Source organism: Oncorhynchus mykiss, chromosome 9 (genome assembly GCF_057628025.1).
Source record: "Oncorhynchus mykiss isolate SJ-2025 chromosome 9, ASM5762802v1, whole genome shotgun sequence".
Lineage (NCBI taxonomy): Eukaryota > Metazoa > Chordata > Actinopteri > Salmoniformes > Salmonidae > Oncorhynchus > Oncorhynchus mykiss.
The window spans coordinates 73927142-73953946 of NC_143030.1; the positions used below are offsets into that span (position 1 = coordinate 73927142).

General features: G+C 43.2%; 1 protein-coding gene across 1 annotated transcript; it reads right to left on the bottom strand.

Annotated features, from left to right (window-relative positions):
* Window positions 1–329: 329 nt before the first annotated feature.
* krt79 (simple type II keratin K8b (S2)) lies at window positions 330–6808 on the bottom strand. Its single transcript, NM_001124734.1, has 9 exons — window positions 6300–6808; window positions 4223–4431; window positions 3509–3569; window positions 3315–3410; window positions 2171–2335; window positions 1870–1995; window positions 1481–1701; window positions 1318–1361; window positions 330–1157 (listed from the first exon to the last, which is right to left on the bottom strand). Exons 1-9 carry the CDS (start codon window positions 6723–6725, stop codon window positions 892–894), a joined length of 1614 nt encoding a protein of 537 aa, NP_001118206.1. The 5' UTR covers window positions 6726–6808; the 3' UTR covers window positions 330–891.
* Window positions 6809–26805: the final 19997 nt, after the last annotated feature.

A 26805-nucleotide genomic window follows, 5' to 3' on the forward strand; every position in this document is an offset into this window, starting at 1 on the left:
CAGTATTAAAGCTGAAGATAGGAATGGAATGCAATTCAGTATAACAGCTGAAAAAAGGAATGGAATTGCAATACAGTATAACAGCTGAAGAAAGGCTTGTGTGCAGGTGAGAAGTTGTTTGTTTAGGTGCTGTGCACATCGCCCTCAATGCGCATCTTCTCCTTTACTACCACTGGATGATTCTCTGTCTCCTTCCATTTCAGTTTTACCAGCATGATCTCAGTACTGACTTCATATCGACTGAGACTATGTATGAAACCCATGTTGGGAGAAACTTTTACAAGAATTTGAGCGTGCAGGAATAAAGATGTGAAACTCACACAACAAAATAAGTTTTCAGTAAAAACACATTTAATTGTTTGGTAGCAAAAACAGCACCTCAGGCAACGGTGGGAAGCTTCTTTGGGGTCCAACAGAACACAACAGGGAAGACATGCACTACTATCTAGCATAGCAGACATCTTAGACAGGTTGACCAAGAACACTGGTGCTGCACTGTCACATTCACACCCACTCTGAGCAACGCTTGTCATGGACAGAACACATTATCATCCATGTCATGCCACTGAACTCAGAGAATGGCCCTCTTTACAGTTATCAAGGTTGCAGAGGTTTGGACAGAATGTTCTACAAGTTGCAACTTCATTTTTTGCTAATTTCCTGCAAGCATTTAGTTTTAGTACAGACTTAGAAAAGGCATAAGACATACAGTATGAACAAGAAAAATATTCTGTGGTCCCCTTAAAATCTTTGGTTGGATTAAAACTGTTTATTGCTTAACAGCCACATTTATATTTGTGCTCATGTAACATTGTTTGCCTTTGACTTTAATTGTTACACTGTAGTGGAATGGTGATCAAGAGAGTAGACAAGAGGGCATTATCCAGCCGCTCAATCATCAACCACTTCGGAGGACTCGGAGACAACTTTTCCGTCCTTGGTCTCGATCATCTTGATGACGACACTCTTCTTGTTCTGGGTGGTGACGTTGGAGGTGCTGCCGCCACCGTAGCCGCTACCGGAGCTGTAGTTGCTGCCACTGTATCCACCGCCGTATCCACTGCCGTATCCACCGCCGAAACCACCGCCGAAACCACTGGAGTAGCCACTGCTGTAGGTGCTGTTAGCACTCTCCATAGGGAAGGAGTTGTAGCTTGCTGTAAGGTGACACAGAGAGAGACAACTTGTGAATACAGGTTGGCTTAACATGAATATCATGGATGTTTTTAAATGCACCACAAAACAGAAGGTGAAAAACACTGGGTCTTATTTTGATAAATGTGTCTGCTAAATGGTGTGAGGAAGGCATGTACTTACAGCTCTGTTTGGAGATGTTGATGGACTGAATACCAGTTGCTATCCTGGTTGTGAAAAGAAGACAAATTGAAAATGTTAGTTTCTGGTAATATACAGTATTTTCATTGCTATATAATACTGTACTTTCAAGCTGACGTGTACTATTTTCATGGTTATATCTCACCTGTCCTCCTCTCCCTCCAGCAGCTTCCTGTAGGTGGCGATCTCAATGTCCAGGGCCAGTTTGACGTTCATCAGCTCCTGGTATTCTCTGATCTGCCGGGCCATGTCCTGCTTGGCTCTCTGGAGGGCATCCTCCAGGTCCCTGATGCGGAGCTTGGCATCCTTCACCGCCATCTCCCCGCGCTCCTCAGCCTCGGCGATCTGGTTCTCCAGGTTGGCACGCTAACACAAGACGAAGACACGGCATGTCATCATTTCTGCTTATAATCAAATTGTTAATGCCTTTGGAAAATAGTATATTCTGTCAACATCACGTGAGTCTACATGCCACAAATCTAACACTTAAGATAAGATTGTACTTTATTAGCACTGAGAGTCTTGGTTGTGTACCTGTCCCTTGACCGAGTCGATCTCAGACTGCAGTCTCTGGATCATACGGTTCAGATCAGCGATCTCTGTCTTGGTGGATCGCAGGTCATCTCCATATCTGGTGGCAGATGTCTGCATCTCCTCATACTAAACATCCAACAGGAAGAAAGAAGAGGGTTCGTTAGTGATTCATGGTCGGTGTGGAAAACACGTGACTTTACATCAACCTTTTCAGTGTACTGAAAGGCTATTAGCAGCCCTGAACATAGATGCCAAAGGGAGAAACCATGTTTATCTACTATAGAGGAATCCATTACTATACCTTGCTCTTGTACCATGTCTCGGCCTCAGCCCGGCTCTTGTTGGCGATGTCCTCATACTGGGCACGTACTTCAGCCACAATGGAGTCCATGTCCAGGTTACGGCTGTTGTCCATCTCCACCACCACTGAGGTGTCCTTGATCTGGCCCTGCAACTCACGCAGCTCCTGGAGAGAGAGAAGGAGAGAGAGAGAAGGAGAAAGAGACAGACCATCAAACACTTGGTCTATTACAGACAAGACTTTCAGACTTCAGTCTACCCCAGAGATGAAAAACCAACCAGATTGATTCCAGCAGTTTGACTTCAAAGTCAAGATGCCTAACAGATGTCAGTAAAACTGCAGATCCAGCATGAGAGAGAGACCCATTCCAGTGTATACAACAAACAACACCATAGCTCAATAACTAAATAAATAAAAGAAAAAAAACAAATCCAGGCGGTTGTTGGAAGCTGCCAATAACACATCTGGTTATAATGAATGAGTGTCTAATTAAGGACTGAAGAGTCAAAAATATCATAGTAAATAAGAACTGAAGAGTTAATAATATCCTAGTAATTAAGATCCGAAGAGTCAATAATATCATCCTAATTAAGATCCGAAGAGTCAATAATATCATCCTAATTAAGATCCGAAGAGTCAATAATATCATCCTAATTAAGATCCGAAGAGTCAATAATATCATCCTAATTAAGATCCGAAGAGTCAATAATATCATCCTAATTAAGATCCGAAGAGTCAATAATATCATCCTAATTAAGATCCGAAGAGTCAATAATATCATCCTAATTAAGATCCGAAGAGTCAATAATATCATCCTAATTAAGATCCGAAGAGTCAATAATATCATCCTAATTAAGATCCGAAGAGTCAATAATATCATCCTAATTAAGATCCGAAGAGTCAATAATATCATCCTAATTAAGATCCGAAGAGTCAATAATATCATCCTAATTAAGATCTGAAGAGTCAATAATATCCTAGTAATTAAGATCCGAAGAGTCAATAATAATTGACTAGCAGATCAGGTAGATAGATGGAGTCAGATACATTATATAAGGTTATGGCTTGAGGTATTTGTTTTGAACTCAACTGTTATGGAGTAATGTAAACAGGAAGTAGCTAAGTGATGAGCTCAGTGCCATACCTCCTCATAGATCTGCCTCAGGAAGTTGATTTCATCTGTTAGGCTCTCCAACTTAGCCTCCAGCTCAACCTTGTTCATGTAGGCCTCGTCCACATCCTGAGAGGAACATCCACAATCCATATGTTAACAAGATGACAAGATGACAACAAAACAAAGCCAGAAAAACTGATGGGATAAAAACTTAAGTAGCTAACCTTCTTGATCAGCACAAAGTCGTTTTCACACTCGGTGCGCTTGTTGATCTCGTCTTCATACCTGGGGAGAAGATTGTGAGCAAAGTTAGCTTTTAGTTCAGATATGAATATATTCGACATTTGATTTGATATATTTCAATGTCATAATTGTAACTATTTATTATTATGGTATGTTAGTAGAGTTAATATACCGTTTTCACACTAGGGGGCATGAATGCTACGTTCATAACAACTATGCCTCTGGGAATCGTTTTCTGCTCTGCACTCTTCAATCTGGGCGGAGATTGTGAGGTGTTTCTTTATTTGGTGCAATTTCCCCCTGAGGACACAGACTGCTAATGTGCTCATATCATTTGTCAGGACTGACAGATTGGCGCACTGGTGTGTGTTCCGTTGCCGTGATGCAACAATCTGTGTAAGCGAAGCTGAAAGACATCCAGTCATCTAATTGACTTTCACCTCCAGTCAAGTAAAATCTACTGTTTCCTCCAGGACATGCCAGTTCAGTGTAGTAATCACTACGATGTGAAGAGAATGGACTATAGTCCATCTATAGTACTGAGATTACACAATACTGGTGTGTCCCTGATCCTTTACTGCACCCCTCCAATGGTACTATATCCTGGCCAGGCAGAGGCCCAAGCAAAGTCTTTTCTGAAAATGTGGCTGACGACATCTGTTAATTAAAGACAGAGACATGAATAGCAAACTCACTTGTTCTTGAAGTCCTCCACCAGGCCCTGCATGTTGTGCAGGTCAGCCTCAAGCTTCATCTTGTCGTTGCCCAGGCCGTCCAGCTGTCTGCGCAGGTTGGAGATATAGGCCTCGAACATGGCGTCGATGTTGGAGCGTGTGGTGGTCTGTCCCTGGAGGAGGTTCCACTTGGTCTCCAGCATCTTGTTCTGCTGTTCCAGGAAGCGTACCTGTGTGTTATGTAAGAGGGGGTAGATGTTGATTCATTTGATAAGCACATTGATCACCAGTTTATCAAATTATCACAATTTATTGTTCCGTTTCTGGACTATTCTCTGTTCTCCCATAAAAGGAACATCGATGGTGGGTTAACATGACTCATCCATGACTATCCTCATGTCATCCTCATGTGAACTTTCTAATCCTCCGAGGGAGAAATTAGGGTGTTTATTGTTTAAATTAGTGTTTGGAGCTTGTGGGGACAGATGTTTTGAGGATAGACCTAGCAAACAATTTTTCCAAGGAAGGTATGATGTGCATCCTGACAGGAGGCAGAGGGGGAGATGGAAAGAGTTGGGGATAGAGTTATTTAGACCTCCTTCATGTTTTTCCTGTTTTGAAAGGGCGCGGTCGGGAGGTGGGGCGACCACCCGCCAGAGAGAGAATTGAGAGGAACGTGACAAAGCCAATCCAACCAACTAGAAGGTAAATATTTAACTGCAGTATACAGGTAGGTGTAATGGGGGAGGCGGAGAGCATGTTGGCTCATCTATAATAGGGGGATAAAATAAATAAATAGATGGCTGTTAGTGGACATTGCTCCTGACTGAGCCTCAGGAATGATCATAAAATGGCTGCCTCAACTGCAATACTTAGAAATAAGTAGGAAAGGGAATTGTTATCACAAGATTAAAAAGGAGGGGCCATCTGCAAACTATTATCTATCCCCTTTAGAAACATGCAGTGGTAAAACCCCTTTCTGATTCGTTTTGTTCCTTGGTATGTAACCCATCCACTGGTGTTAGCCAGCTGCCCTTTTTAAATATGAACCCAGTGGTGCAGGCTAAAGCATATGGGACAGATAAGTCAGTAGAGAAGCTATTAAGAAAACGGCCCCCAGGCATCAATTAAACTAAAGCAATATGAAACATTGCTATCACTTTTAAATGTTATGTATTGATGTCTGACCGTGTTCCGATGTTGCCCTCCATGTTTTCGTATAGACTACCCTTTCATTTAATTTCATTCCATTGTTCCAAGACTTGTTAAGAATATAAAAAGTATGTAAACGTAACAATGATGGTGATGATAAAATGGTCCTGTCTGTGTTCCAGGAGTGTGACCTTTTTTGGAGTGTCCAGCAGGGCAGGGGCGGGCCACACCCCTCCGCAGGGGCAGGGCCACACCCTTCCACAGGGGCAGGGCCGCACCCCTCCGCAGGGGCAGGCCACGCCCCTCCGCAGGGGCAGGCCACGCCCCTCCGCAGGGGCAGTCCACACCCCTCCGCAGGGGTAGGGCAGGCAGCCATTTCCAAGGTAAACCAGATCACTAGCTACTCTAACCAGAGACAGACACACCCTTCTGTAGAAACTCTCTACCCCACCCCACCCCACCCCACCCTGCTGCACTTCTGTTTTCATCATATAAAAGGACAATTACTGCAAAACCATTAGATGTGAATTCTCGAGACCCCAGAGAAAACTAGCACAAGCAGTTTGCTTGACTGCGTTCAGTCTCAGACAAGTCAAGGTTTTCTTCCCTTTTCCAAGCTGATGAGTTTGCTTGTGCGTGTATTCAACCTAACACACTGTAACAGATCTCCCACGGCGTGTACCAGCATTTCACAACGTGGACTTTTCTACAGATATTCTCCACTGTTCCACGTTCATTACACAGACACCTCAGCATTGTACTAGCTAATAGAGATAGATTCATAAAATCCCACAGATTGTCTGTACTCTGTACTTCCCTTTTTCATTCAAAGTCTAAAGTTTTATAGCAGTTTAAGCTCATGGCAAAGTACATTGTCAGAGATATTGGTAGACACAGATAGAAATACAGACAGACAGATAGACAGGGACAGGTTACTAGGGCTGACCTTATCAATGAAGGAGGCGAAGCGGTTGTTGAGGCCTTTGATCTGTTCTTTCTCATTGGTGCGGACGATCTGGATGTTGGGGTCGATCTCCAGGTTGAGGGGGGCTAGCAGACTCTTGTTCACCTGGACAGCGGTGATGGGGGCATGAACGCCACCACCCATACCCATACCCATACCCATCCCCATCCCCAGGCCCATGCCACCTCCATAGGCAGAGGAGCTGGAAATGTAGCTGCCGCCTCCACCACCGGCCCCGAACCCACCTCCCATGCCCCTGTTGGCCCCTCCATAGGAGCTACGGGCGCTGTAGCTCTGGCGAGAGGCCCCCTGGCTGGGTCCAGAGTAGGACATGCTGCTGAAGCTGCGAGGGGCTGCCCCAGAGGAAGAGGACTTGACGGTGTAGCTGGTAGTTTTCCTGACCGACATCCTGGCTGGTCTTGAGCGGTTGGTGAGTGAAGGACACTGAGGGGCAGAGAGAGTGGCAGGCAGGCTTGTCTGGAGTGCTGGGGAAACCCGAGTGGATAGACAGAGAATGAGTTACAGCACTGGTTTTAAGAGCCTTCCCGGTGGGAGGGGCCAAAGGGCTAACTCTCATTGGGCAGGCCTCTGGGTGAAGGGAGAAGAGGGAGGAGTAGTACAGTGTAACAGAATACTTTTAGTTTCTGACCAAATTATTACCTGGCATTTGAACCCTGTTTGGAAAAACATGGTCGGGGTAGGGCATAAGGGACCTGTTGGAGTGGACCTGTTGGAGTGCTAAAGCCTGAGGTGAAATATGATAACAGCTGGTTATACAAACTGTCATGTAGTTGAACAGGATCACCTCTCTACATAGCTTTACATAGTCAAATGTGTTCCAAGACAAGGGATTAGAAGCTTGCCAGTAAACCTCATGGAATATAGGTCAGGTGCAAAGCAGAACTGTTGCTCACTGTGCTGCTCTTTAATTCAGAACCTGATTGCAGACAGGTCCAGTTAGATACTGTACTGAAGGTGTGAAACAGGATGCCTTGCCTACCATGAACGTAATGAGCCTGGGCTACTCAGGGTTGTAATGAATGAATGCTGCTAGTAGGCTTGTCCTGATATCACAGACACCTTTTTTTATATTATTGACCTCATAGAAGCTTTATACTTTTACTTAAATAATCATTTTTTGAACCATCATGCTCTCAATCAGCCAATGTTATCTCTCAGCACAACCAGTTATTCCTAGAAACAGGGACAACTACACCAACCAGCTAGGTGTTCAAGCTATTCACCCAATGGGGCTTGTTGTTGTGGTTTGGAGCAAGGCCTCAGGCTGCATGCATTCCTCTATGTCTCACAGCATGTTACAGAAACCCATGTTAGAATATCATGGTTATAAGGTGATGATGGTTTACTGGGTTGTGATCTACTGAAGCCTCCTTAAAGTTGCAGGCAAATATACCTTTGTCTTACCAGATAACACCAATCAGATATACAGCAGTGCCGTTGCGCTTGTAATATTGATTACCCACGATGGGGACCTGTCATTCACCTGTTTTGAGCACCACCTGTTTAGCAATAAAAAATATATATGCATTTTTGGGGGGGAGGTTTGCCTGTTTTGCATGTTATTTTGGCATTAATATGTGTCGCATATCAGTTTGCAAACAATGTACAAAAATTGTTTCATTGAGCCGTACAGTATACAAACATGGTCTGTTTTTTTGCTTTCTTGAGTAAGGCAGCTCCAAAGTGCAGGTGTTTCAGCCAAACTCAGTGCTTTCTGTGGGGGTGGGTCAGCCAGCCGAAAATACAGAGCGTAGGGGTTGGTAATGTTCTCTAGTTGCACCGTGATTGGCTCAGTGTTCTGTCACTCGTGAGGACACTAGTCACCTCCAAGTGCTGTCGATAGAGTTAAATAAGAAGTGCCCGTTCGAGAAGGCTAAAGATCATTGGCCACAGATAAAATTATGACAAATCACGTTATGTGATTGGACTGATCTGGTCAACATCATACTTTCAAAATCTTAGCTAGCAGTCATCATCATGAATCAAGTCAACAATTTACTGGAAAATCCTTTTTAATCCTTGATCATATGAAGAGAAATTATGAAGAGAAATTATAGATAAAACGTATCGGTGCTCATCGACCATTGGACATAAACATTACACAACAAGTTGGAAATTGCAAATTCAACAGTGAGTGATTTGGAAGAAATCAGTGTCTAATTGCAAGCATTGCAAAGCAATCAATATCCTGCAATTCAGTGGAGTGAATGTGTGGTCCAAGTCTGGGTTTAAGTGTCTCTTTTCCAAGCTTTAAAGGATAAACATTCTACATTGGCCGTACTGTCAATCCAGCAAGACTTCTGCTGTGTTCAAAACAACTGGAAAATCGGAACTGGGAAATCAGTGAGTTCAAGACAACTGTGAATTCTGAAAGAAACAAGCTCTGACTGGGAAAAAACATTTTGAACAGTATTCCAACTTGGAATTCCAAGTCGGGAAACCGGGCTTCTTGCTAGAGCTCTGACCTGTAGATCACTAGCGCCATGATTCAACATTGTTTTTTTCAGAGTTCCCAGTTGTCTTGAAAGCACCATAAATCCAGAGAATGACAGGCTGATGACAAAGTTGATGACAAAATTTGCCCACAAAGGACCACCTTCCTGTTCAAGTGAGCACAGCTCAACAAGGGTGTGACTAGGGTGGGTAGTCTAGTGGGTAGTCTAGTTTTTCCTTTTCTATGTTGGCCTTTTATGGATCCCAATCAGGGGCAGCTGTCTATCGTTGTCTCTGATTGGGGATCAGATTTAGGCAGCCTTTTTCCACCTGTTGTGTGTGGGATCCTGTTTTTGTGTAGTGCCTGTGAACACTGCATTTACTACACGGTTCATTTGCGCTGTATTGTTTTTGGTGAGTTTCATTCATTAAAACATGTGGAACTCTACGCACGCTGCGCCTTGGTCCATTTATTCCACAGACGATCGTGACAGAAGATCCCACCACAACTGGACCAAGCAGCGTGCTCGGGAGGAGATGGCATCCTGGTCTTTGGAGGAGGTCGAGGAGAGAATATCCTGGACTTGGGAGGAAGTCTTGGCAAGATACGAAAGCCTGCCATGGAAGCAGGCGGAGGCAGCGAAGGAATAACAACGACGACACCGGGATTCGCGGCCACGATGGAAGCCCGAGAGGCAGCCTCAAAAAATAATTTGAGCTGGGGGGGCACACGGGGTGGTTGGGGGAGCCAAGGTGGGAACCAGAACCAACTCCCTGTACCTACCGTGTGGAGTTGGTCACCGTTCAAGTGCCATGTTTTCCGATTCTACGCACCGTGTCTTCAGTGCGCCTCCACAGCCCGGTGCGTTCTGTGCCAGCTCATCGCACTTGTCGTGCTAAAGTGGGTATCTGTCCAGGACGGGTTGTGCCGGCTCAGCGCTCCTGGTCTCCTGTACGCCTCCAGGGTCCAGTACATCCTGCGCCGGCTTTACGCACGGTGTCCCCAGTGCGCCTTCACAGCCCAGTGCGTCCTGTGCCAGCTCCCCGCACTTGGCGTGTGGAGGTGGTCATTTGTCCAACAATGTCTTATATGCTGCTGCATAAATTATGTAATATGCCAGGGAAATATGTATCCTGTAGCTAAGAATGTAATACTAACTGTATGTTGTGTAGTAAGCTGTCAGTAGCCCATGTGCCTCACCTTAATTTGGTCCCTTTTCCCTCATAATTTAGTCTACTGTTCTGACTTGGTGGTGCACATGTAGCCTCTAGCCTGTTTTAGAGAAATGTCATCATCGAATATTGTCAAAGCTTTCATTGTCTGCTTACATGCCCCCTTTATTTATCCTACGGTTTTGACTTGGGGTATAGGGAGAATACTGTAAGAAAGGCCCATGTTCTGAAATTCTGTCGCTCTACATTTCAAAAGTGCTGAACAAATAGTTATATTGACTACGTCTGTCCTAGCTCTCTCATGAAGTCTTATTGGAAAGTACGGATTGCCTCTTAGCCGCTCGTCCTCCCCTTATGTCATAGTTTGTAGATCTCAATTGTCAGTAAAAAACATATTTGTTTAAGAAAGTCAGCCAAATCAGCAATGTTTTTTTTAAAGCCAATAAATAAGTCTGAATTAACTGTTTTGCTGCCAGACAAGGCTCCACTGACAGTCAGATGTAGCAGTGGTAAGGTTTAGGGACTGCTGTTGGAAAAGATTTATGTAGGCCCTAACAGTTTGTGGGCACCGTTTGTCACCGTTATAGTCCAATGAATGTATTGTTTTGTGTTGCATTGTGTAGTGGCTTTGCTGGCATGCATAAACATTTTGGGGGGAGTTTTCCCCTCCAAGATTTACATGCTAAAATCGCCACTGATGTAGCAATATGTGCTGCCTTTCCACAACAAATACCCTACTATGGCTATCTAACAATTACCTGAGTATGGTTATCTTTTCAGCATGAAAATTCCAGCATTTTTTATCAGGGTATATGCCATGTCAAGAGAGGCGATCATTTGGCTACTGTTTTTACATATGTTTCTGTTGGGTGTGATCATTTGTGATAATGCTTTTTATTACTTACCAAGTACACAATGCCTTGGCACTGTTGCCCCTCCTCACCTTTCCTCTTCATTCTCAGAGAGTGAGTCACGGCTCCTTGAGCCAAACACTCCATCCTCTCTCCATCCCCTCTTGTCCCACCAACGGATCTCTTGTCCTTGTTATTGCCATGACAACCTTGAGAAATACATTATTTAACTCTCTCACTCACTTGAAATAGATCCAAGTGTGTGACTGTAATGCTGTGATCTGTGTGACTGTAATGCTGTGAGCTGTGTGACTGTAATGCTGTGATCTGTGTGACTGCAAAGCTGTGATCTGTGTGACTGTAATGCTGTGAGTTGTGTGACTGTAATGCTGTGAGTTGTGTGACTGTAATGTTGTGAGCTGTGTGACTGTAATGCTGTGAGCTGTGTGACTGTAATGCTGTGAGTTGTGTGACTGTAATGCTGTGAGTTGTGTGACTGTAATGCTGTGAGCTGTGTGACTGTAATGCTGTGTGACTGTTTTGTTGTGAGCTGTGTGACTGTAATGCTGTGAGCTGAATGACTGTAATGCTGTGAGCTGAATGATTGTAATGCTGTGATCTGTGTGACTGCAATGCTGTGAGCTGTGTGACTGTAATGCTGTGTGACTGTAATGCTGTGAGCTGTGTGACTGTAATGCTGTGTGCTGTGTGACTGTAATGCTGTGTGACTGTAATGCTGTGTGACTGTAATGCTGTGAGTTGTGTGACTGTAATGCTGTGAGCTGTGTGACTGTAATGCTGTGAGCTATGTGACTGTAATGCTGTGAGCTGTGTGACTGTAATGCTGTGAGCTATGAGACTGTAATGCTGTGAGCTGTGTGACTGTAATGCTGTGATCTGTGTGACTGTAATGCTGTGTGACTGTAATGCTGTGAGTTGTGTGACTGTAATGCTGTGAGCTGTGTGACTGTAATGCTGTGAGCTGTGTGACTGTAATGCTGTGAGATGTGTGACTGTAATGCTCTGCTGAGTGACAATATCGACACGGTGTTGTCAATGCATGAGACATAAATATTTATACAAACTCCACCTTATAACACTTCGTTGGGAACTAATTACTAGTGACCCTATTGCTATCAAAACCAAATGTGGACTCAAAGGTGTCAGTCAAGAGTTTATGGTAACAACACCTATCTACTTATTTACAGTCTGTCCCTCCCCATCCAGTGCACGTCAAGAAGATTACTTCCTTAACTGTGTTTACATGTTGTCTTATGCTGGCATCTATTAGCTAACACCTCCTGCGTTACTGAAGAGTCGACTCATTTTAATTGATGTGGCGTGGTCGTTTTACACACATACCAGTTTACACAGAGATAATTGTATTGATGGGCCTTTAAACGCTGTGTGGCAGTTAGAAATATCTTTCTCAACCTTTGACCCCCTCCCCCAGAAAGACCTAGAAAGGGTGTGTCTGGTTGTGGCTGAGTGTGTTTCAGAATTTATGCAACTCCCTCATGTCACGAGTGTTTTAAGTCCAATAAAGTGGTTTAGAATCAGGGGGTGGAGATCGAATCACCACTTCCATCCTCGTTAGCAAAATAACTCACATATTATTCATTTGTTTACTCCTTTTCGTGGAACATTTTTGAAATATTTAGAAGGACTGATTCACTTATGGTGCTTTCATAAGCGTTCTTCTTTAGTGAGGATATCAAATGCACTGCGGTGAAATATCTGTTTTCATGCAAAGCCCACATCATTTTCCAGGGTTGGGTACGTTACTTTTTAAATTTAATCAGTTACAGTTAGTTACTAGTTAGTTACCTGTCCAAAATTGTAATCAGTAACGTAACTTTTGGATTACCCAAACTCTTTAATGTAATCTGATTACTTCACCGTTACAAAGCTGGCCATACATGAATGTTGCATTTTACTCTACAGGTTGGTTATGTAGGCTTCTTCCCATTGCTTTCTACTACAGATATTAATATGATTAGACTGTATCTTTAAAATAAAAACCAAAGTATGTCAGATTCACAGTCTTAATACTACTTGATCTTCAAGAATAGAATTTGGAAATATGGAAATACAGATGTTGCTGTCATGGAGGACTGATTGGCTCATTGTTGACATATACATGCTTCTGTCATGGAATGCCATGCGTTGAGCACTACCGGAAGGTGCTATTTGCATATGAAAAATGTATGCCATATGCTGCATTTGCCATAGGCCTAATGTTTACGTTTTTTGTTAGTGACACTTAGATATTAGTCTATATAAATAGTGCACAAGTTTGAGCATGTGTTCATTAGGCCTATGGATTATTTATTATTTAATCAGCACAAATTAGATTGAGCAATAAAAGCCCCACTCGTGGTCTTCTTAAATTGTTGTTGACAGTATGGAGCACAAGACCACGGAGGGGTTTAGAAAGAACTCCCTCAAACTTTTATTCCATAGGCTGGGATCCGCATGCAGCTGTTGCAAGAACACATTTTCACTGGCTGTCCACTGGTCACAAAAAAACAATGATTGATAGGCAGCTTAAACTTCTTCAATTCAACCATTATTGGGTTCAAATATACATGTCCACAGCCATTCACAAAAACCACAATCCGTAAGACTCAAATAGCTAAATGAGATAGCAGCAGTGTGATTCACATCAATGTGCTATGTACAGTGGGGTCTGAAATTATTGACACACTTGAAAAAGATGAGTAATAACGACTGTATAAAATAAATAATTCAAATACTAAACTATATTGCATGAAAAAAATGCTACATTATATTATTTTATGCTAATACAATTGCTCAGACAAAGAGATTTTGTTTAACAAGTCATACTTTTTTTCTCTCACAAAGGTAAGGGGTAAAAATGATGAAAAATAAAGTAGTTTAGTATTTGGTCCGGTATTCCTATTACGCAATGACTACATCAAACTTGTGACTCTACAAACTTGTTGAATGTGTTCTCAGTCCGTTTTGGTAGTGGTTCAGATTTTTTTGTGCCCAATAGAAATGAATGGTAGATATTGTGTTGTGTCATTTTGGAGTCAGTTTTATTGTAAATAAGAATATGTTTTTAAACACTTCTACATGAATGTGGATGCTACTATTATTACGGATAATCCTGAATAAATTGTGAACAAATGTTCCAATTGTAAAAAGAACCTTTAAGAACCTTCATTTTACAGGCAAGTCAGTTAAGAACCAGTTCTTATTTACAATGACGGCCTACCCCGGACGATGCTGGAGCAATTGTGCGCCGCCCTATGGGACTCCCAATCACTGCCAGTTGTGATACAACCTGGATTCAAACCAGGGTGTCTGTAGTGACACCTCAATCATTGAGATGCAGTGCCTTAGACCGCTGCGCCACTCGGGAGCACCAATTGTGATGAGTGAGAAAGTTACAGAGGGTCAAAGATTATACCCCCAAGACATTTTAACCTCTCGCTATATCCCAAAACAGGGAAGGTTATCATGTCTTGGGGGTATCTTTGACTCCTGTAGATATCAAAACTGATATCCGTATCGTGCAAACTTAAACTTGCACCTGTTTTCAGTGTTGATTTGAATGTCATTGAGAAAGCAGAAATGTGTGAGAGAGAAAACATTGTCACAAACATACTTTCTGAATTTAAAAGTAATCATCTACTTTTTAAAAAGTATCTGTAATCTGATTACAATATTTTATCTGGTAATGAAACGGATTACAGTTCCAGGTTTAAATCAGTAACATGAAACCCGTTACTCCTGAACTCAGTCACTTTCAACCACCACCATAATAGATTTTACGTCACATGGTGTTTATGTAGAACGTTTCAACTATTGGTACTCTTGTCATCGCTGACAAGTTCAACTCTTACCCTACTAGGGCCGGAGCCTGCTGGTTTTCTATTCTAATAATTAATTGCACACACCTGGTGTCCCAGGTTTAAATCAGTCCCTGATTAGAGGGGAACAATGGAAAAAAATGCATTGGAACTGACTTCAAGGTCCAGAGTTGTGTTTGAAGGACATACAGTAAGAGATGTAAGGCCATTGTAAAGCAATTGCTCTCTACAATACTAAACTGCTGAAATGCAACTCCGCGTTTTACATTTCACATACCCTTTTCTTACCCAAGTTAGGTTGAGAGAGAAATAAATAACATGTGTGTTGATGGAAAAACCTGGTCTTACTCAGCGCTATGGCCCTGAGCCCATTTTGAACATTGCCCTCAAAGTGGGTTTCTGACTCCAGTTTGGCTGGAACATTCTCTCTCTCCCATTCAGGAGCATTTCCTGCTCAGTGAAAACAGAGGCTCTTTATTCGAAGGATGTGTGTGTGTGCGTGGCTTCTGCTTGCTAGCTTTTATGCTGTTCTTGGAGGATAGATATTACCTGTGATCTTTCTTTCACTTTAGTAAAACTCACACATGCTGTGCTGTCCTTCAGTGATCCTTCTCCGCTTTGCTTCACTGCGCCTTTCGCTGCCACACCCACTGTCGTTATGGAAACAGGGTTACCACAGATCACTGATGACTTTTCCAGATACTCTTGACTTAGAAAGTTGAGGGATGTTGCCATGGACACAGAGATAAGTATAGCCACACAATGAGTAATCACTTGTGAGGATATACCGCAAAAAATACATAGTGGATCATTTGTGACTGTAGTGCTCTTGACGATTGAACCATGCAAGCCCCTTCACAGACGTACAAATGCATGGAGCAAGAATAGATTTGCAAGTTCAAACATTGTAGTTCACCAACAAATGTAAATATACAGTGTATCCTCCTGGCACATTTCCTGTGCAGGAGTGCTTCTCATTATACTGAACTGTAACAATGCAAAGACAAATAAATTGACGTTGTGACTTTGAATGGAGAGGAAGCACTGGGCTTATGCTTGTTTATAAGCCAACTTCTACAGTTGGTGATTTCCTAGTTGCCGGGTTTATGAAGTAAAATAATTTTGAATTGTAGTCCACTTCCTCTTCCCTGTCCTTACGATCAAAATCATTGTTTTAGTTATGTGTCTGGTTTAATCTGGCATCAAAACATAGAGCTCATTAAAAAAAGGAATCAAACAACTCTTCATTATCAATCAGTTTCATCTCTTTATGAAAACATGAAAACAACAAATGAGAAAGTTCTATTCCAACCTCCGGAGGCAAACACCGTAGTGGTTCAGACCACAAATCGCCCCAGAGCTGTCCAGACATGCAGTAATCAGTGTAGAATTTGATGGTTGACTAATGGTTAAGGAAGAGTGTTAATGTAAAACCTACAGCAAAGCCCTCAAGACGTGAAAAAAGTTCAACATTATACAATCACACACGAAGCTGACTCATCGTGTAAACTTTATAAACCACTTCTCTATTGGTAGTATTTTTGCTGCCAACATGGATATAGGGATTCTCAAACAATGAGCAGTATGCTTCTTAGTCACTTTGATGAGGGCTCTTGGAGAACATTAAGCTGAACAAACAGGTGTGGTTTATTCATGAGTGTTTATCACTGACTTGCATTGCTGCTTATTGTGTTAAGGTTCAAAGTACCTTCATTTGCAGTTAGAAGGACAGAGATCAGTGTTATATAAAAACATACAGTGTATGAATGTTATGAATTTAAATAATTAAAACTTAGTGAGAATGTATTTTTTATATTTCAATTCAATAGATGGAAATGTGATTCTCCCTAGAGAGCGCCAAGTGCAATGCTAATACTGTGTTTAATGATGTAGTTTTACTTCCAGAAAGCTGAAGGATATTGGGAAACTGCATGGAAAATAAAAGAAACCTGGATGACTTTGGCATCAGCCTTGGAAAGCGTAAAGAGTATTTTTGGTTTGAGTGGGAAACTCCAGTTGACAATTTGTACCCTTGGAGGGAAAACTGTCACTTACCTCAACAGCTGGCTTTTCTCTGACTGCTATCTCTCAAACATTATTTCACCATACGTCATAGTGCACTGACAAATCACTTTGGAGGTTTGGGTGCAGGTGTGCTGCTGGTGAGTGTTCATGTGTGTCTGTGGCAGAAAGGTACAGTAATCTTTCAAACAAGACTCAAAAGTGACCTGTCTTAACAGGTGTGTATGCTTTCTCACCACTGAGCTGATCCACTACTCATAGCAGTGATGTTCACAGATGTGTGTTAAAGATAAATTCATGAAAATAGCCTGTCTGTGAAGCAATCCTGAAGGTAATCACCATGAGATATCTACTATAAACATGACTCACACATGACACCTACCAGGATGAGGGGTTGTTTCTGAATTCCTGGACACCTTGAAATGGAGACATGAGAGGTGACTAATCTCAGTCTCTGTCTCTTCGGGTGAAGGTTAAAGCAGGGTGTGGCTTCCCTTCAACCCCCAGTTCCTCCTACTGTGCCTTTGGAAAGTATTCCAAAACATTTCAGCAGCATTGAAGGTCCCCAATAACACAATGGCCTCCATCATTCTTTACTGGAAGAAGTTTGGAACCACCAAGACTGTCCTGAAGAGCTGGCTGCCCGGGCCAAACTGAAGAGCTGGCTTCCCGGCCAAACTGAGCAATGAGGGGAGAAGGGCCTTGGTCAGGGAGGTGAGCAAGAACCCGATGGTCACTCTGACAGAGCTCTAGAGTTCCTCTGTAGAGATGGGAGAACCTTCCCATCAAAAGATCCAATGCAAAGTCATACCTGACTTTTTTTTATTATTGCATAGAATGCCAAAGTCATGTTGGGGGAAAAAATGGGGTGTGATGTAATATTGAGGACCCGGCAAGCCAGCCTATTCGCTGTATCCAACAGATAACTTCAAATCAAATTTTATTTGTCACATGCACCGAATACAACAAGTGTAGACCTTACCGTGAAATGCTTACTTACAAGCCCTTAACCAACAATGCAGTTTAAAAAATTTGAGTTAAGAAAACATTTACTACATAAACTAAAGTAAAAAATACAATAAAAAAAACAATAATTAGACTATATATAGGGGGTACCGGTACCGAGTCAATGTGCTGGGGTACAGGTTAGTCGAGGTAGGGGGGGTCAATGTAAATAGTCCGGGTGGCCATTTGATTAATTGTTCAGCAGACTTATGGCTTAGGGATAGAAGCTGGTTAAGGAGCCTTTTGGACCTAGATTTGGCGCTCCGGTACCGTTTGCCGTGCAGGTAGAGGAGAGAACCTTCTATGACTTGGGTGACTGGAGTCTTTGATCAAATCTAGAACTTCAAATTAAACCAAATCCTTTCACTCAGGACCACTGGTTTCAGTTTTATTTTCAGCCAACTTACAAGCAAATACTTTATGAATTTATTGTTATAAACCAACTTGCAAGGTTGCTAGTCAATTAGCCTGCTAATGTTAGCCCTACTAGCCTGCTAACGTTAGCTCTACCAGCCTGCTAATGTCACACTAGCACTAAACACCTAGTTTACAGCAACTGTACATTAAAGTAAACCAACATTTTGGAAATACATAACCCCATCTAACCATTTATCAAAGAATGTTAGCTATATGCAGTTATCTTCGCCAGTAAGCTAGCGAGCCAGATCGCCAGCCAGCTAACGTTAGCTATTTAGCCAACTACCTATTAGGCTATCCAGCCAAGCCAACCACCATGGTTATGGTCGGGAAGCTAGAGCCCAACTACTGGAGACCAGCTACAACACAACTAACACAACACAACTACAGCATAACTGCAAATTAAAAGCAAAGCGGGAGCAGAGACTTACAGATTCATGGTTTGGGCCCATCTAATTGTAAAACCTGCAGGCTGCATTAGCTACCCAAGCAAGGGGGTAGGGCAGTTCACCTGGCCGATATCCAAAATATATAGATTCATGATGTCAGTCAGCTAACGCGCTAGCACTAAGTCAAGATGGAAAACTTTATAAAACTCCCATAGCCTACTTCGCAGAGAACACGTTAAAAAGTTGACAAAACAAAAAAGGAGAACAGATGAGGTACTACATAATTAGAGCAAGAAAGTATGATTTTCTCTTTCATGTTGAGCCCATGGCAAAAAGGCACCAGAGCCTGTGATGCTAATGAGGTTCCCTCTAGGTAACACAGCCACAAAGTCTGTGAATAGCATGAGGTGTGGCTAACGTTAGCCAGCTTGAGCTAGCTACCGAGCTAGCATGCGAACTCGATGGCACAGAGCAGATACTCTATATGATGCTGATAAATAGTGCATTGTGGGTAGTTTAGAAGTTGGAAATACGTTGATAAATATCTAATAACCCCAAAACATAGCAATTTTTGGGCTTATAGTTAACCAGATGGTGACTAATTACTAAGTCTTTGACCACACTGTGTTACATTGGTGAGTAAAATCTGATGCTTCCTACCCTTTAAATACAGTATATATCTTGATTATTCTGTAGCTACTCTTGATTAGTTACTTTTGATTTCTCAGTAGTTACTTTTGATTCCTTTGTAGTGAATCTTGATTCACTATCACATACAAAGCTGAGCTTGGGGATGGCTCTCTAAACTAAAACATTTGTCATTGCTAGTACTGTATACTATAATGGAAAACTGTAATTTATATGGTACTTTTGGGTTTAATAAACAGTAAAATACTGTGAAATGTTTAACTGCCGCATGTTCATTTTGGTGCATGTTGTGGGTGGGAAAAGAAGTGCTGTGTTTTGAGTGGTACTGCAATTCCACCACACAGAATACAGTACAGTACCATATTTTTGGAGTGCCGAAAACCTTTTGATCACTAGTATGTGCATGGTATTGTTGTTTCTATCTCATTTGTTGCACCCGTTAATGAGAATGCTGTACCAGTTAAGATCCTGCAGTTATAGTGCCCCATAAATGTAAAATGTATAGGGGACACATTGGAGCGGCAGCAAGTCTGAAAGCTTAAATGCTTGAGCATTTTGCCATGTCCTTTTGGTCTGTTTAGCCCTGTAGTCGCTGTCAATTTGGAAGCCTTTATTAAGTCCTCTAGAAGTGCAAGTGATACGAAACACAAATATAAATTGATATGCTGTAATGTGTAAACACAAATACCTGGCAGGCAACCTGCTTGCGCTGCAGGGGTCAGCAGCTGTTTTAGGGGTGTTTCTAAGCTAATCTTAACTTTTTTGTACATAATGTCTCCGCCATCATTTCCTATGACCGAAACAGCGATCATTAACCTCAATTTGAATGACAATTTCTACTTCAACAAGTCGACAGTTCTGGACTTTCTGCTTACTCCGGACAAGGCCACAATCCCCGGGACTCGAAAGAGTAAGTGACGACGCAAAAGAGGCAGACAAGCCGGCTTCCTGATGAGAATACTATTGCGAGCAAATAAACTGTCTCTACTCTGCGTTCTATTGGAAAACGTACATTCAATAGAGAACAAACTGGATGAGCTCCACTTAACAACTGAATAACTGTAATATTCTTTGTTTCTCTGAGTTGTGGCCGAACAAGGACATGGATAATATCCATCTTGATGTTTTTCCAAGCATCATCTAGACCGAACGGCAGCCTTGACTCACATGGCATCTATTCTGCCCTACCTAGAAAAAAGGCAGTTACTGCTCATTTGTGTCACGTTCTGACCATAGTTCTTTTGTGTTTTCCTTTTTTTAAGTGTTGGTCAGGACATGAGCTGGGTGGGCATTCTATCTTGTGTGTCTGGTTTGTCTATTTCTATGTTTGGCCTGATATGGTTCTCAATCAGAGGCAGGTGTTAGTCATTGTCTCTGATTGGGAACCATATTTAGGTAGCCTGTTTTGTTTTGGGTTTTGTGGGTGGTTGTTTCCAGTCTTTGTGTTTTCTGCACCAGATAGGGCTGTTTTGGTTTTCACGTTTATTGTTTTGTATCCTGTTCATGTTTGAGTTACCTTATAAAATTACCATGAACTATAACCACGCTGCGTTTTGGTCCACCTCTCCTTCCCAGGAAGAAAGCCGTTACAGAACCACCCACCACAACAGGACCAAGCAGCGTGGTGAAAAGCAGCAACAGCAGGAGAGGCAGCAGCAGCAGCAACAGCAAGAGAGGCAGAATTATTTGGAAAAATGGACTTGGGAGGAGATCCTAGACGGGAAAGGACCCTGAGCACAGCCAGGAGATTATCGTCGCCCCAAAGAAGAGCTGGAGGCAGCGAAGGCGGAGAGGCGCTGGTATAAGGAGTCAGCACGGCGGCGTGGATGGAAGCCCGAGAGTCAGCCCCAAAAATGTATTGGGGGGTGGCATACAGGGAGTATGGCAAAGCCAGGTAGGAGACCTGCGCCAACTTCCTGTGCTTACCGGGGGGCGAGAGAGACCGGGCAGGCACCGTGTTATGCTGTGGAGTGCACAGTGTCCCCAGTGCGGGTGCATAGCCCGGTGCGGTACATACCAACTCCTCGTATCGGCCGGGCTAGAGTGGGCATCGAGCCAGGTGCCATGAAGCCGGCTCTATGCATCTGGTCTCCAGTGCGTCTCCTTGGGCCGGCGTACATGGCACCAGCCTTACGCATGGTGTCCCCGGTTCGCCTGCACAGCCCAGTGCGGGCTATTCCACCTCGCCGCACTGGCAGGGCGACCGGGGGCATTCAACCAGGTAAGGTTGGGCAGGCTCGGTGCTCAAGAGCTCCAGTGCGCCTGCACGGTCCGGTCTATCCAGTACCACCTCCACGCATCAGCCCTCCGGTGGCAGCTTCCCGCACTCGCCCTGAGGTGCGTGTCCTCGGCCCAGTACCACCAGTGTTGGCACCACGCACCAGGCCTACAGTGCGCCTCGCCTGTCCAGCGCGGCCAGAGCCTTCCTCCTCTCCAGCATTGCCTGAGCTGCCCGTCTGTCCAGAGCTGCTAGAGTCTCCCGTCTGTCCAGAGCTGCTAGAGTCTCCCGTCTGTCCAGAGCTGCTGGAGTGTCCCGTCTGTCTAGAGCCGCCAGAGTCTCCCGTCTGTCCAGAGCCGCCAGAGTCTCCCGTCTGTCCAGAGCCGCCAGAGTCTCCCGTCTGTCCAGAGCCGCCAGAGTCTCCCGTCTGTCCAGAGCCGCCAGAGTCTCCCGTCTGTCCAGAGCCGCCAGAGTCTCCCGTCTGTCCAGAGCCGCCAGAGTCTCCCGTCTGTCCAGAGCCGCCAGAGTCTCCCGTCTGTCCAGAGCCGCCAGAGTCTCCCGTCTGTCCAGAGCCGCCAGAGTCTCCCGTCAGCTAGGATCCGCCAGAGCCGCCATTCAGCCAGGATCCGCCAGAGCCGCCATTCAGCCAGGATCCGCCAGAGCCGTCAGTCAGCCAGGATCCGCCAGAGCCGCCATTCAGCCAGGATCTGCCAGAGCCGCCATTCAGCCAGAAGCTGCCAGAACCGTCAAGCAGCCTGAGCTACCTCTCAGTCCTGAGCTACCTCTCAGTCCTGTATCCTGTTCATGTTTGAGTTACCTTATAAAATTACCATGAACTATAACCACGCTGCGTTTTGGTCCGCCTCTCCTTCCCAGGAAGAAAGCCGTTACAATTTGGTCGAAAATGTGTTAATGTCATTTTTGCTGTATTAAATACATGCTTAATCATGTGGACAAGTATCCTGTCTCTGTTGTATTGTGTTTTGGAGAAATTGGGGGTCATGTTAGCAGTAACTGCATAAAGTGACTGTGAAACCAAGGTAAATAAAAACACATTTTCTCAGTTCCACACTATGAGCAGTTACTGCTTTGGTAGGGCAGTATCGTGATAAAGGGTAGTTCCTGAATTCCATGAATCCTTGGAGACGTCAGAGGTGACTTATCTCTGTCTCTCAGTGCCTCCTACCCTCCTACCCACACACACATACCGGACACCCATGCACCCTACGACTCTGACTATCAGCCACACCCTGGCAAAGAGGTATTGTAGAATGTGCAGGTTCTGAATGCAGTGTTTACATAAAAACATAAACAGTCCTACCATATGTTTCTCACTATTGCAGTGAGTGCATACCTGTCTTAGCTGAAGTGTTTCCACATTGCGGTTTGTGCTCAAATGACACTGATAAACCGAGGAGGTTGTGTTGGATGGAGCATATGCTATCCAGCTCAATTAGATTATAATAATAACACGAGAGGTCATGTTCTTGACGTTATGTAAGTAACCCTAAGCTGACTGAGGACAGAGACAGTTCTAAAAGTTATAATATGGTCCCAGTCTGAGAATTAACTACAGTTATTGTCAGTTCCAAAAAACGATCAATAAGTTACTAGTACTGTGCATATTTCCTTTTACATTGGTTGTATAGATGGATTGTGCACACTGAAGGAGGCCTTTAAACGTTAATTATAAGAGTCTATTTTTATTTATTTTTTTACACAAGGGAAATTAATAGATGACTTGCCAAACCTGAGAGGATAGTTTTATTCAAGTTGGCTCCCGAGTGGTGGAGCAGTCTAAGGCACTGCATCTCAGTGCTAGAGGTGTCACTACAGACCCTGGTTTGATTCCAGGCTGTATCACAACCGGCCGCGATTGGGAGTCCCATTGTCACGTTTACTCCCGCTCCTCTGGTCAGCGACGTCAGGCGGCCGGATCCGCGCATCAGGGAGGGGGTACTGTCACGTTTACTCCCGTTACCCCTCTCCAGTGCTAATTGTCGCCAGTTTTCTCATCATTACGCACGCCTGCCACCATCGTTACGCGAACCTGCGCCTCATGACACTCACCTGGACTCCATCACCTTCCTGATTACCTAACCTATATCTGGCACTCCCCTTGGTTCTTTCCTCAAGCGTTATTGACTCTGTTTCTGTCTATATGCTTTTTGTGTTTCTTGTTTTGTACTATGTTGTAGTTATTATTACATTTGCACTCCATGTACTTGCTCCCCGACTTCCAGCGGTGTCAGCGTCGTCCGGCGGCTGGATCAGCCCATCAGGGAGGGAGTACTGTCACGTTTACTCCCATTACCCCTCTCCAGTGATCAATGTCGCCATTTTTCTCATCATTACGTACGCCTGCCACCATCGTTACGCGAACCTGCGCCTCATGACACTCACCTGGACTCCATCACCTTCCTGATTACCTCCCCTATATCTGTCACTCCCCTTGGTTCTTTCCTCAGGTGTTATTGACTCTGTTTCTGTTTCATGTCTACGCTTTTAATTTCTTGTTTTGTACTATGTTCTAGTTATTATCTGCACTCACATTCCTAAGATTCACATTAATTTCAACCTTTTACCCAGATTACAGCAGACATACTTTAGTTACATAAAACATTTATAGAATTGAGCATAATGATTATGACTAGATCACAGGGAAAATCTGTTTCATTCTTTAACTTACTGACAGATTTGTGGGGCATGCTCCTCTCCAGGCCATCCCCGCAAACTTTGTGTCCCCTCATAATTTTGGGGTGAATGACACCCCTGTAGGAGTGGTGTACAAGGGTGTACTTGCCTGTCTGTGTGTGTGTATGTAACAGATTCCCCCACTGTCCAACTGCCACATTTATTTAACTAGGCAAATCAGTTAAGAACAAATTATTATTTACAATGACAGCCTAGGAACAGTGGGTTAACTGCCTTGTTCATGGGGCAGAATGACAGATTTTTATCTCATCAGCTCAGGGATTTGATCTAGCAACCCTTCGGTTACTGGCCCAACGCTCTAACAACTAGGCTACCTGCCACCCAATGCTAGGCTTGAACCAGTGATCCTCGGCTTCACAACACAAGTGACCGCCCTCTTTGATAATGTGCAAACCGATTGAGCAAAACAAAAGGTACCTAATTTCAAGCTTGTTGTGGCGTGCGCTTACGGTCTTAACTCTGCTACATGTGTTGATCCTGTTGGACTCTATGCATGTTTGTGTGATTACATCAAGGTTTTTAGATTCATTGCATTGACGTCAGGTCCAACCGTCCAAGTACAGTGGCTTCAGATAGTATTCCACATGGTGTTGTGTTAAAGCCTGAATGCAAAATGTATATTAAAAATATATGTTTTGTCACCCATATACACACACTATCCCATAATAACAAAGTGAAAACATGTTTTTAGAAATGTTTTCACAAATGAAATACAGAAATATCTTATTTACTTAAGTATTCACACCCTTGAGCCAATACATGTTAGAATCACCTTTGACAGTGATTACAGGTGTGAGTCTTTCTGGGTAAGTCTCTAAGAGCTTTGCACACCTTGATTATACAACATTTCCACATTATTATTTTTTAAATTATTCAAGCTCTGTCAAGTTGGTTGTTGATCATTGCTAGACAGCCATTTTCAAGTCTTGCCATATAATTTCAAGACGATTTAAATCCAAACTGTAACTAGGCCACTAAGGAACATTCAATGTCATCTTGGTAAGAAACTCCGGGGTAAATTTGGCCTTTTGTTTTAGGTTATTGTCCTGCTGAAAGGTGAATTTATCTACCAGTGTCTGTTGGAAAGCAGACTGAGCCAGGTTTTCCTCTAGGATGTTGTTTGTGCTTAGCTCTATTTTTTTGCTTTTTACCCTTAAAAAACTCTGTAGTCCTTGTCGATGACAAGCATACCCATAACATGATGCAGCCACCATCATGCTTGAAAATATGAAGTGGTACTCAGTGATGTGGTGTGTTGGATTTGCCCCAAACATAACACTTTGTATTCAGGACATAAAGTTAATTTCTTTGCAAAATTTTAGCAGTTTGACTGTACTGCCTTATTGCAAACAGGATGCATGTTATGGAATATTTGTATTCTGTACATGCTTCCTTCTTTTCACTCTGTCATTCAGGTTAGTATTGTGGAGTAACTACAATGTTGTTGATTCATTGCCAGTTGTCTCCTATCACAGCCATTCAACTGTAACTGTTTTAAAGTCACCATTGGCCTCATGGTGAAATCCCTGAGTGGTTTCCTTCCTCTCCGGCAACTGATTGATGAAGGACGCCTGTATCTTTATAGTGACTGGGTGTATTGATACGCCATCCAAAGTGTAATTAATAACACCATGCTCAAAGGGATATTCAATATCTGCTTTTTTTTAACACACCTACCAATAGGTATCCTTCTTTCGGAGGCATTGTTCGACTAAGGGACCTTACAGATAATTGTATATGTGGGGTACAGAGATGAGATAGTCATTCAAAAATCAAGTTAAACACTATTATTGCACACAGAGTGAGTCCATGCAACGTATTATGTGACTTGTTAAGCACATTTTTACTCCTGAACTTATTTAGGCTTGACATGACAAAGGTGTTGAATACTTATTTACTCAAGACATTTCACCTTTTCATTCTTAACGTATTAGTATAAATGTATAGAAATATAAATCCACTTTGACATTATGGGGTATTGTGTGTAGACCAGTGACACAAAATCTCAATATAATCAATTTTAAATTGAGGCTGTTACATAACAAAATGTGAAATATTCAAGGGGTGTGAATACATTCTGAAGGCACTGCATATGGTCTGGTTGGACCTTACCTGGGGCCTTATGTATGCTTAGGTGTGTCTGTGTGTTTACGCAACAGCATATAGTTGATTGCAATATTTACATTGCACTGCTCTAATGTTTGGGTGTAAATTGAGGGCCTCAGAGCACACTGGTCTAATGTGGTTTGGTTAGTGATAGAGTGGGCTGTGTCGTGGCTGCTACTTACTACTCACATAAACGTAACGAATTGGGATGTATGGCTATTGGCTAATGGCTAATGGCTACTATTTAAATGAAATGCACAAAATGGAATTCCCTTAGTTTAGATTTGAGACCATAGAGGTGAAACGCGTGAATCTGTTTTAGAGTAAATAGAAATTCAGTATTCTGTATTGCCTTGGGAGTAACTCAGGAAAGTTTCTCTGATGTGTAGGAGGGGATGTTACATTCCCTATAGGCAGACCAGAGCAGCAAACACTCACATCGCTCATCAGGCCTGTAATCTGAACCATGTCACATGAGGAGGTGAGTGAGTGGACAAAGCTAGAAACTTCTGTTGAATGTCTACCAACTTCAACGGTTGAACAGTGATGAACTGTCCGTTCAGAAACATGGTGTAGAGGAGAGAGAAGCTATTTTTAAAATGTGCAGTTTGAGAAACTGTTGGCTTAGTTGAGGATTGTGGATCAGAATGT